This window comes from Choloepus didactylus, chromosome 14 (genome assembly GCF_015220235.1).
Source record: "Choloepus didactylus isolate mChoDid1 chromosome 14, mChoDid1.pri, whole genome shotgun sequence".
Lineage (NCBI taxonomy): Eukaryota > Metazoa > Chordata > Mammalia > Pilosa > Megalonychidae > Choloepus > Choloepus didactylus.
In genome coordinates this window covers 54774752-54788028 of record NC_051320.1, presented here as the reverse complement: position 1 = coordinate 54788028, position 13277 = coordinate 54774752, and the positions used below count along the sequence as shown (strand labels likewise).

The following is a 13277-nucleotide window of genomic DNA, read 5'->3' as shown; positions in this document are numbered from 1 at the left end:
AACTTCATCGAACAATCTACTTCAAAAGTAATTTTTCTTGGTGCCTCCCTTGTTTAAAAAACACTTAATGTAACTGAACCATTTTAATACATATAATTACATATTACATGAAATTATAAAATAATTTTTTAAAACAGTAGTGAAAAGACTACTACAAAGAAACTGTACTCTTAGCTGCTAAAACAGAACAAAAATAATTAATATTTACAGATCACAGTCTTATCTATATTAAAATTAGCAGGAAAATTTTCAAGGATCCAAATTAATACATTCATCAAAAGCCAAATATGAACTATATTTATATATGAGGAACTATATTCATATGTGTGGAATATTTTGAAATTTAATTATACAGTGTGTTATAATACTATTTTTAAATTATAAACTTAAAAAAGAATTTTTCTGAAATCTAGAGCCCCAAAATTTCAGTTGTTATTTTGTACTACTATACAGCCTTGTGCAAATTTCTTAAACAGTTTTTCAACATTAGAATTTAAAATGTTGTTCAAATTTTCTACCTGACAGAATATATTAAAGATTAATGAAAACATTACCAGCAAAGAATTTTTAAAATTATTTCACTGTTATTATTTGGCTTTTCTATTTAAAAATTAAGAATAATTTCCATCTGCAGCTACCTAGAAGTCAATCTACTATAAAGAGAATTTTATCATAATTGTATTTGCTGCAATGATTTGACCTGTATGTTCCATAAATAATTAATTTAAATGAGAATTCTCTTCTTGCAAAAAATTAATCTCTCTGTGGTAAAGTGCAACCAAATTTTAGCAAAATCAACATAGTATTTAATCTTACAGGCAATATAAAGATGTTTATAAGGAGAAATGCATTTTACTTTTAAAGGAAACTATGAGATGATCTAATAGTAAAGGGAGACCTAGGATTAACGGGGTTTTACTTCCAAAATTAGATTTTAAATTATGAAGAAACTTTAACAGATATGTAACACTAGTTTTCTTATGTTTCAATGTAATCAAACATCTCAATACACAATTCTTTAAATTTTGCTTGACTCAAAATTTCATTCTAATGTAGACACTAGCATATATCAGGAGATAAATGTAGCAAGTATTATTAAACCAGAGGTTCAAAGAACTGTACTCTTAAACAGCAGTTCTTCAACATATAGCAACTTAATCCCTGGTAACTTAAGTGACTCTCAAGTATATAATATTGGCAACTCAAGGTGACAATTGGAAAAGCCAACCTTAACTGGTCAAAAATTTAAAAAATGCATCCAGTGTAGAAGTATAATTTTGATAGATGCTCCATTTTGATTAACTTATAAAACTATATATTTGGGGCAACAGAAAAATAAAACCTATTTATCAAAGTGTAATGGTTTTGAAACCAAATCCTCTAAATTAATTAAATTCATTCTATCTTTATATAAATATCTGCACCAGTATATTCAGTATATTCTCACATCTTCATCATAACTCTTAAATTATCCTATTCCATACAAACTAAGTGTCTTCTTTTTCCTTTTTTTTTTCTAAATGCTGGAGGGGAAGTGAAGGACAATCTCTTTGTTTACATGTAATTAACAGTTGTCCATTTTTAAAGACATATATGACCTTTTAGCAGCAAATTAAGTGTCTTTTTTTTCTTTTTTTTTAATGCTGGAGGGGATGTGAAGGACAATCTCTTTGTTTACTACATGTAATTAACAGTTGTCCATTTTTAAACACATGCATGAATGATGACTTTTAAGATCACACAGAATATTTTAGTCCCTAACTACAACCATATCTTTTTCTGGTCAGTTCTCTGCTGCCAGAACTCAACAGATTATACAGCATATATTTTTAAAATATTTAGTAAGTGAATAAAAGAATAACTGGAAGAAGTACATTTTGGGTTGTGAACCTGTAGCTATAGTCTGCTTCAAAGGCCAAAAAAAAAAAAAAGTCTTCTTTATACAACTCTAAAGTTGTTTGTAAAAGATTTTCTATAAGACTGACAAATCATGATAAAAATATATACTGCTTACTTTTCAAAAATCCAATGATATATATCTAATCATAAATTAAGGCACTGTGTTCCTCCCAAATCTACTTTGAATACTTTGCAGACTTAGATTCTGTTTAGGGTATTTTCTGCTATTTAGAATTAAAGTCTCTTATTATACCTCAACCTTTTTTCCTAAGTGGTTAAAGAACTATTCGACAACTCCAAAACCCTTTTTATATGCACACCTGGGAAGAATACCAAGCCCGTAACTTTGGTCACAGTTATACTGATGTGGTTTTAAACCAGATGTTTAAATGTTACAGTATGTACATTTTCTTCCTCTCTTCTAAGGCAAAAGTAAAGTAAGAGGAATATTTGACTTCACTCCACAAGAGACCTATTTAATAGTTTGGCGGTTATATAAGTAAAGGTAGCTTGGCTAAGTCAATGTTGACGACATACAGAACGACATGATCCTAATGAGTTGGAAAATATTGGCTCTCATGAGAATAGACCAGATGCTACTGAGCTGAGAAAGCTACTGTATTATTGAATTTCATTTTTATGAGGCAAAATTTATTATTCAAACATTAAGGTATCCCACATGAAATCTCGCATAAAATAGTTTTACAGTTACTTTTTGGAAAGTAGATTTTTATTTTAACATTCAGACATCACTTAAATGAGGGATTCAAATATCCATTTGATCACTTTCAGCACAGATTTTGCAGATTAATGGAACTGAATTGTCAACAAAATAATGTACTACAGTGAAAAAAGAAAAAAGTGATAGATGTTCTTGTTTTCCAAACCAAATCAAAGCCATGTTTGACATTGTATTTTCTCTTCTGGCAAAATACTGAGGGCTACAATTTCTATAATTTGAGTATCATCAACAACAAAATATATAAATAATTTAATAATCCCAATTAATAGTATATACTTAGTTCTAATTTTAACATCTCTGCTTTATCCTTTACAAGATATTATTTTAATTAAATGTCCAATATTGCTATTCTTTTATGAAATAATTTCTAGTGGGGCATCAAACTTTAATTATCTACTCTATTACTAGTCTCATTTAACAGAGAGTAAGTTTGGTACAGCAGAAATAATACTAACAGAAACGACCAAAGGCCTGGCTTCAAAAACCAACTTAGTCAGTGAATTGCTGTGGGATGATAATTCAGAAAAACACTAAATTGTTCTGAGCATAAATTTTCCCATCTGTAAAACAGAATATATAACCTGCCAACATCAATATTTCTGGTGAGAAGCCAAAGAAATTAATGCATGAGAAACAGCAACCTAAAAAAGTGAGCCAACTCAGACTATTCAAGTAAGTTTTATGGCATCCAGTTCTCCACATTATGCAGTTCACTCAAGGAAAAATGCTTAAGAGACAGCCGTAAAGTACGTGAAAAGTTGATGAAAGGATAAGGTTTCATATTTCTATTATCCCACTGCATTCTCACATCCACTTACAGGTCTATTGCTTCAGTCTCCTTTGTAATTCCAGCAGAATCCTTTATTATGGTTCATAATAGGCTTCTGTGAGCTTAGTGTGGCCTCTTATGAACTATATTGAAGGGGCACCAATGCACGGTTTCTTCATTAACTCGAAACTAGACATAAACAATATCCTGAATTTTGTTCTACTCACATCAACTTCACTACTCATTATCCTGTTTGCTTTCTTGCCTTGCTCTTTGAACGTGCCTTTGCCCTATTATCTTCTCAGCTAAAACACTGATCACCTAGACTCCAGTTCTTGGCAGGGATTCTCTCAGTCTCCAGAAACCTTATACCCTTATACCCTAAAACCATCTCCTAAAACCAGTACTCCATAAAGATGATTCCAACCAGGATTTATGTACAGGACAAGTACAATGAATCAACTCCATGTGACACTCAAATTATTCTATGAATAAATATAAAGATATCATTGTCAACATTTTACAGATGAAAAATTTAACTGAAATTCAAAAACAAAGTGATCATCCTTTAATTATATAACTAATACTAAGTGAAGTAGGATATAATATATTCACACTCCAAATCAGTGATCTCTTCTACATTTCAATAGTTGGAAAGTGAAAATATTCTTATACATTTACTATACTGGTATCTACATGTAACATCCAAATAAATAAGATTCAATTCCCAAAATCAAAACTCGAAGAACATTAAGCATAGAAGTTCTTTATTTTAACATTTTTTTAACTTTATTTTTATTTTTGCTGGACTGGGTAAGAAGTATTCATGCAGATTTAAAGAACATATCACAACAACATCCTCTTAAAACCTCTTAAACTCATTCACAAAACGGAAACAACTAATGACTGATTCAACAACTAAAAATTATCTCTTGCATTTGTGGCATGATATGAATTTTACTCAAGAAAAAACATTGCTTCCTGAAGGCATTTTGTTGTTTTGCTAGTTGAAATTGAATTTGGTACTACATTTCTGTATCAGCATTATTACGTCAACATTTAGTATAAGACTGAGGTAGGAAGTTGCTACACATTCTGTTTTAAAACCCAGTGAAATCCAACAACCAAGGTTAAATAGCTACTTTAAAAAATAACACAAGTTAATGAAATAGAAAAATAATTCCTTACCTGTAAAACAAAGAATGAATGAAAAATTATTTACCTGTACTTTGTTTTCTATACAAAAAACAGCATAAATAGGAAATATTAAAAACTAAACTATCAAACTAATTTATTTCCTTTAACATGATAAAGTGATTTATATTATTTCAAAATTTGATACTGATCACTCTTCAGTATGTGTCTTATATATGAAATCAGAAAATAAATGATCATCATTTTTAGATATCAAGATTTGAAAATGAACACATTTTGCATTGAAAATGTTCAAATACAGGAGTGCCTTCCAATTTTTGTGTCATGTATTTCACCAATGACCCTTGAGACTTCACCATGACATATCCTCTAAAAAAGTATAAAGACCAGTACTGCATCTTCTAACAGAGAAATCTTAGAATTTAAAATGCATGTCTCTGATTATGTATGTTAGATTCTTCTTGTCCTCTGTCATTTGGAAAAATACTAGATTTTCTTCTTTTTGTTATTCAGACACTTCTCAAGTCTTCTCAGTTTCCAAAACTCAAATATTCAAGAAGAAATTGCAAAGAATGTAATCCCTATTCTCACCAAGAAAAAAATTAGAGCAATAATTGCATTTAGTAACAATGTACATATTTTAAATTTAAAACAATACTTAATCTTACATTACATGCATTCTGTTTAATTCTATTCTCTTCTTTTCAAACTCTTAATAGCAACCCACCAACTCGATTTCAAAACCCACTAACAAGTATACAACTTGCAATTTGCAAAGCAGTAAAACAGGAAAGCAAATAATTTTTTTAATTGCCAAGAATCAATGACAGTTCAATTCAGGTAGTACAGCATTATTTTGGATGTAGTACAGGAAATACATACAGCCTTTTCTTATTTGCAAGCAGAGATGATTGCCAGAACAGTCACAGAGAAAATAAAGATATAAAAGGTTACTAACTTTGGTGTAGGGGATGAAGTGAAGTAATGAGTCTAGAAGAATTTCGTGATATAAAAAATTTCAAAGAATAAAAGGCTTAGAAGTAATGTAGAAGACAAGAAGCAGTATCAGTAAGAAAGCAAAAATGAACCATTTCTAAATGATAACAAGACCCAATGTACAGGTGTACTAGAGGGCTATGGGAAGAAAATGGACAGAAAGTCACGACCAAGAAAGTAAAAAGACAACCTACCGAAATGGAGAAAATATTAGCAACCATGTATCTGATAACAGACTTGTATCTAGAATATACAAAGAACTATTATAACTTAATAATAAAACGATACCCCAATTAAAACTGAGTAAGGAATCAGTATAGATATTTCACCAAAAGAGAGAAACAAATGGCCAATAAGCACATGAAAAGATGCTCAATATCATCAGCCATGAGGCAAATGCAAAACAAAACCACAATGAGATGCAATATTGTCCCCATAAGGATGGCTATAATCAAAAGAGAAGATAATAACAGTATTTGTGATGATGTCAAGAAATTGAAACTCACATACACAGCTGGTAGAAACATAAAATGATACAGCCACTGTGGAAAAGAACCTAGTTGTACCTCAAAAGGTTAAGCACAGTTGCCATATGACCGAGCAATCCCATTCCTAGGTACATACTCATGAGAAATAATGAATAAATAAAATATGCACCCTCTTCCTGAGACCTGGGCCTGTCTGGTCTGAGAAAATCTGACTGTGGTCGATTATATCTAGGTAGTTCTTCCTCAGGGAAAAAAAAAAAGGGTTCCATATAGGCAGGGTAAGATCCAGAATAACAATAGCTGAAAAATTCTGATAAGTTAAACAGAAATGATGCTAGAGGTCTAGAATAAGAGAGAAGATGCAAATAACGAAAATCAGAAATGAAAGTGGTGGGGGGGCATTACTACTGAATTCACAGCAATAAAATGGATTATAAGAAGATAATATGAACAACTGTATGCCAACAAATTACATAATCTAGATGAAATAGACAGATCCGTAGAAACATACAAACCACCCACATTGACTCAAGAAGAAATAGAAGATCTCTACAGAGAAAACACAGGTTATTTCTAAATTCTGAGATGCAGAGCTCTTTGGTCATTCCCTGGAACTTTGGGTATCTGTGTGACACCTGAGACGTGGAGCAAGAGTTCTGCAGCTATGAAAGTCAGCCTTACCCCATACAGCAACTATTTAAAAAGGTGAAAAAGAAATCAGGCTTCAATTACAGACATGAATGAAGGTGATCTGGTTAGAACTAAGGCAAATCAGACTAAAGGATAACGGACGATACTGACTATGTTTTAAATCTTCAAATTCTGTGTGACACCAAAGGAAGAAATGTTTATTTGGTGCAAAAATTTATATTTTCTGTGGCACACTATCCAATTTAACATCTTTGGTCAGTTTATTCGGACACCATAAATACATGGAACCTTGAATCGGGAGTGAGATCTGGTTGGTTTGTACAGGTTAGCGTGATGCTCCGATATATCCCAGAATAATTTGGGCAGAGAAAAAAAAGTATTTGCAAAGCCCCCTTGAGGGGCTGGGGAAAAATGCAGAAATATTAAAATTCCCCACCAGGGGAATCCCTGATATTCTCGCAAGCATTGGGGACTATCAATTTAATAGGCCAAGCCCTCGATCTTGGGGCTTGCCATTATGAAACGTATTCCTGCAAAGGAGAAGCTAAGCCTATTTATAATTATGCCTAAGATTCACCCAAGAGAACCTCATTTGTTGCTCAGATGTGACCTCTCTCTCTAAACCAACTCTGCAGGTAAACTCACTGCCCTCCCCCTTACGTGGGACATAACTCCCAGGAATTTACGTAAATCTCCCTGGCAACAAGGGACATGACTCCCAGGGATGAGCCTGGCCCTGGCATCATGGGATTGAGAAAGCCTTCTTGGACCAAAAGGGGGAAGAGAAATGAAACAAAAGAAAGTTTCAGTGGCTGAGAGATTTCAAATAGTCGTGAGGTCATTCTGGAGGTTATTCTTATGCATTATACAGATATCCCTTTTTAGTTTTTAGTGTATTAGAATAGCTAGAAGGAAATATCTGAACTGTTGAACTTTAATCCAGTAGCCTTGACTCTTGAAGATGACAGTATAACTATATGGTTTTTATGGTGTGACTGTGTATAACTGTGAAAACCCTGTGACTGACACCCTCTTTATCCAGTGTATAGACAGATGACTAAGAAAATAAAGACAAAAAAATAAATAAATAATTGAGGGGTTGGAAATAAGGGGTATGGGATGTTTGGATGTTCTTTTTTATTTTTATTCTTTCTTTTTTTTGAGAAATAAAAATGTTCAAAAGTTGGTTGTGGTGATAAATGAACAAGTATATGCTGATACCATGAACCATTGATTGTATACTTTGTATGATTATTTGGTATGTGAATATACCTCAATAAAATTGTATTTTTAAAAAAAGTCAAAAATTTTCATCTGTTATTCTATTTATTATAAATTTTATAATTTCTGTATTGGATAAAACTAAAAAATTCTCTGGCAAAGACATGAAACTTCTAACTTTACTCCATTTTCCTCAGTTTCCCCAATTAATTCCACTAATTTTAGATTTCTCAACAACATAACATCATAATATGAATCCTTTAATCTGTTGTCACTTGTCTTGTCTATTTTTTCAACAGCATTCTGTTAGGAAATATACTTCTAGAACAAGAGATTTTAAATAAAATGCTTAGAAAAGGAAAGACAGAATTAGTTTCATTATTTAAAAAAGGGAAACTATAGAAGTAAACACTACTAATTATGAATATGAATTTTCAGACTATCTAAACCAGTTCATAGAAACAAAAAATAAAGAAAGGTACATCAATGTGTTGGGAGAAGATCAAAAGCTCTGGTAGAGAGGATGACAGGAAGCAAAAATCTAACAAAGAAATAAAAGAATAAATTTCAGACAGGGTTCAATGTTACTGTTAATAAAGCCACACTGGAGTTCACCTGTGTGCCAGGATTTAAAACATAATACTTTGTATAAATAACAGCCACATGAATGGCAATAACATAATAAGGCCACTTAAATATTCATCAATTATTAAAGATTTTTTGAATGAGATGAAATTTTTATGTGGTAAAATTTGCCCTTTAAAGTGTACAATTCAGTGGTTTTTAGAATATTCACAAAGTTGTACAACCATAACCACTATTTAATTCCAGAACATTTTCATCACACCAAAAAGAAACTTCATACCCATTAACTGTCATTCCCCATTCCTCCCTCCCCTCAGTCTCTGTCAATCACTAATCTACTTTCTGTGGATGTGCCTATTCTAGGCATTTCCTATAAACAGAATCACACATTATGTGACCTTTAGTGTATGGCTTCTTTCATTTAGCACAATGTTTTCAAGGTTCATTCATATTGTAGATGCATCAGTACTTCATTCCTTTTTATGGCCAAATAATATTTCCTTGTATAAATGAATCAAATTTTGTTTACCCACTTATCAATTGATGAACATTTGTGTTGATTCCACTTTTGGGATATTATGAATAATGCTGCTACAAACATTCATGAACAAGATTTTTTGTTAACATATGTTTTCTATTCTCTTTGACATATAGCTAGGAGTGGAACTGCTGGATCATATAACTCTGTGTTTGACCTTTAGAAAAATTGCCAAATTGTTCTCCAAAATGGCATCAGCTATCTTTTAAATTAATAATTCAATTGGAATATAAATTCCAAACAAGAAGAGAGAAAAATGGAATAAGAAATAATAGCATTTTTCTAAAGAAGCAAAAATAGTACAGAAGGAAACAAAACAGTAAGATGATAGAAACAAGGTAAAAGAAAAAAAAAAAAAACCACACCATCAAAGTAATATAAATGGATGAAATTTAATAGCAAAAGACAGACTTGATTAAAAATATCCAGCTATACACTATTTCCAAGACATACATCTAAAGCATAAAGACCTAGGCAGGTTTTAAGTAAAAGAATGGAAGCAAAAATATAGGCAAATATCAACTAAAGGAAAGCTAGTTGAAGCTATGTTAATATAAGAAAAATGTAGATGTAAGTCAAAAGACCTCCTGAGAGACAGTCACTGCATTTAATAAAGTAATCAATTCAACCGGAGAATATAAATATACATGTGTGTTTGTGCAGGAGTGTAAATACACACACTAAAATATGCATACTATTTCAAGAACCTCTAAGGTAATGCAACATTTGTCTTCTCATTCTTTATAAAATCCTAAAACCTGACAGCAAAACAACTATATAACTTATTAGTCATTAGCTGTCTTCAAAACAGAAAACTGTAATTATAATACATTTTTAAAGAATTTATAATATAATTCCCCATAGTAAGGTCTAATATTGAAACCTTCAAAAGTATCACATAAGAACAAAAAAATAATGTTTTATTTTAATAGATAAATGAAGAAAAAGATTTAAAATTATGTTATTTTAAGCATGACTACACATAAAAAATAAAAAATATATCCTGTCTTTAAAAATTACTTTGTCATTGATAAAAGTAACATGATCATTTTAAACTGACACTAAAAATGCACAAGATATCTATAAATTTTTTTGTTTACATGCAAATGCATTGACAAGATGAAAATAATCTCTCTTATATTGACAGCAAAAGGAAAATTTTTATTTTTAGTAGTGAATTCACTCATTCAGAATGTAAGATTATAGTTTTCACAAAAATAAAAAAGGAATATTTGATTACCAGATCTTATATGCAATTTTATACTACTTGACCAGCATGATCAAATATTTTGTATTTATACTTGATTTGGTTATCTTTTCAAACATACATTGCTCACCTCAAAAGTTATTCATGTAAGGCCAAAGTATCAATTGTCCAAGGAGTTAATAAAAAATAATCTCTTGCAACTATAAATTATGTACAGAAATTGGTGACAGGGAATAAAACCAGATGGCTTAATTCAAATCCTGGATTTTAAACATATGCTATAAATACCCACTTTCACATAAATACACTATAGTTTAAGATAAGCATGCTAGATACATGTATTTGAAAGATAAAATACTAGTCACCTTTCATAAGAATTTTCCAGATACACGTGAAAAAGATTGTGCTCCTACCTACAGTTTGGAAGACTTCATTGATCAAAACCTCATTCACCGCTGAAGAGCTGACATTTCCAATATGAGACCAACTTTGATATATTGCTTGCAGCAGAAGTGTCTGTGCTCTTGTAGCTTGAATTGTAAGGTTTGGAAGTTCAAATATACCTTCAGTTATAGGAACCTGAGACTGTTTGGTCCTGCATAAGAAAATAAAAAAGAATAACACATAACAAATACCATTTACAAGGACATATAAATGAATTCAACTTCAAGGCATACATTCAATACATGTTAAAATAAAATTAAATCCAATAGACAAGCAATTCAGCAAACTTAAAAATTTTCACTATTTCAGACACTTTAATAATGATAAAATATAAAAATGCAAACTAGAATGACATCCTTACATATACATTTGCACGCAAATATTATGCTCAAGCAATTTCAATTTTTCAGTCAAGTCAACCACCAAAAATAACAAGGAAAATAATACTAGCTAAACTTATAGAGTTTACTAGCTGATGTGCATTGTTCTGTATCTATTAACTCATTAAATCCTGTCATAATAACCCTATATTTCAGAGGTTCTATCATTATCCCATTTTTCAGATGGGGAAACAAAGACATGAAGAGATCAATTAAGTTGCCTAATGTCATTCAACTAATAAGCAGAGAGACTGAGATTTAAATTCAGGCAATCTGATTCTGAGTCCTCTGCTTTCAGAATCTCACAAGTGCTATACTTCCTCTTACAAGTATTTATGAAATATACTTTACTCAGGTCCCTACTTAACAATGAAATAGAAAACTTATTTTAAAAATTTCTGCCATATAATAAATAATCCATTGATGTCTTATTTATATGGTTCTCGCTTTTAATGAGGGGCCTCACAAAATTAAATTTTCCAAATAACAAAACTTCAAAATAAGGAAACATTTAAATATATCTTTAAATGTTAATGAGAAATGCAATATAAAGTGGAAGAAAAACAAGATGCAGAAAAATGAAAAAAGCCATGTTAGGATGCTAATACAGTGGTCTCAGTCACTCTCTCTTTCCTCAACCTCACAAACCTCCAACCTTTATCATTTTCCCTGCCATAACCACACATACACAATTCTGGACGTGACTTGTCATCACCTCAAAAACCTCCTAGTCTCAGCTGTTGATCTGGCCATTACTAATGGAGACCAATTCCATGCAGACTATCACTGACATAGCCTAAGGCCATCCTACAGTGTGAGACTTGAGTGGGAACTACTCTGTACTCACGTATTCAGAGCTAGGAAGTATAGGAATAAATGCTTCCCTCTTGTTTACTCCTGGCTGAAAATTCTCAGTTGTATTTCATAAGTCTCCTAAGAGATTCCCAGGAAATCAAAGATCAAAGAATGAAATAAGCCTGGAATAAATGCATAAAGCCTCAATGAGCTCTGAGACACTGTTAAGCAATCTTAAATATGGGTAACTGGAGTCTCAGTACAGAGGAGACAAGTGGGGGAAAGGGGACAGAAAATACATCCAAGGAACTAATAGCCAAAATTTTTCAAATTTTGAAGAAAACTATAAATCCAAAGATCTAAGAATGTCAACAAACCCCAAGCAGAGGAGACATAAAACCAGAGTGCATCATAATAAAATTGCTGAAAAACAGTGTTAAAGAAAAAATCTTAAAAGCACCCAGAGGATAGAAAAACATGTCATATACAAAAGAATAAAAATGGAAATGAAAACAGACTTCTCATCAGAAATCATACACACCAGAAGACCAAACATTACTGAAATGCTGAAGGGGTAAGAAAAACTGTCAAGATAGAATCTAAAATTCAGAGAAAATTTCTTTCAAAAATGAAAGCAACATAAAAATCTGTGTAGACAAACAAAAAGCTGGGGAAATTTCTTACCAACATACCTGTGCTACAAAGAACCTTAAAGAAAATTCTTCAGGCTGAAAAAACATGATACCAGATAGAAAATGGATCTAAACCAAGAAATGTGAAGAGTGCTAGGAATGGTAAAACTGTGAGGGCAAAATTTTCTATAAAGAAAGGAAAAATAAAAGGAATAATCAAAGAATAAAAGGAAAAATAAATGTTTTTTCTCAACTATGTTATAAACACATTTTAAAATTAACTGTTAAAAGCAAAATGAAAACAAAGTATTGTGGGAGTTACAACGTACGTAAAAGTAAAATTTACAACAACAGTAAAACAACAGACTGGAGGGAGAAATTAAAGTATACTGTTTAAGGTTCTTATACTATGTGTAAAAAGGTATAATATTATTCAAAGGTAGCTGCTGTCATAAGTTAAAGATGTAAATGCTAAACCCTCAAAAAACTAAAATAATACAAACAGGTAGTGCTAATAAAGCAACAGTGGAGATGGAATGGAATCATGGGAAATGCTCAATCCAAAGGAAAAAAAAAAACGGGAACAAAGAACAAATGTGAGAATAGAAAACAAATATGAAAATGGCCAACGCAAAAATACAAACAATTACATTAAATATCAAAGTCTAAGCAGTATAATAAAATGCAGATATTATAAGATTGGACTGAAAAACCCAAGAACCAACCATATGCTATCAGGAAAACCTCTTTAATTACAAATAAGATAAAATAAAAA

The 13277-nt window shown here is 31.3% G+C and overlaps 1 protein-coding gene across 13 annotated transcripts in view; it reads right to left on the bottom strand.

Annotated features, from left to right (window-relative positions):
- Positions 1-13277, bottom strand: part of VPS13B (vacuolar protein sorting 13 homolog B) — a 1017676-nt gene that overhangs the window by 784164 nt on the left and 220235 nt on the right. For all 13 annotated transcript variants that reach the window (XR_005211694.1, XR_005211695.1, XR_005211696.1 and 10 more), the window contains one exon: positions 10665-10846. Coding sequence is in view for 9 of the 13 variants with exons in the window: in XM_037803400.1 (XP_037659328.1) it covers positions 10665-10846 (182 nt within the window). In the remaining 4 variants the exon portion in view is untranslated. The remainder of the gene's footprint in view (positions 1-10664; positions 10847-13277) is intronic.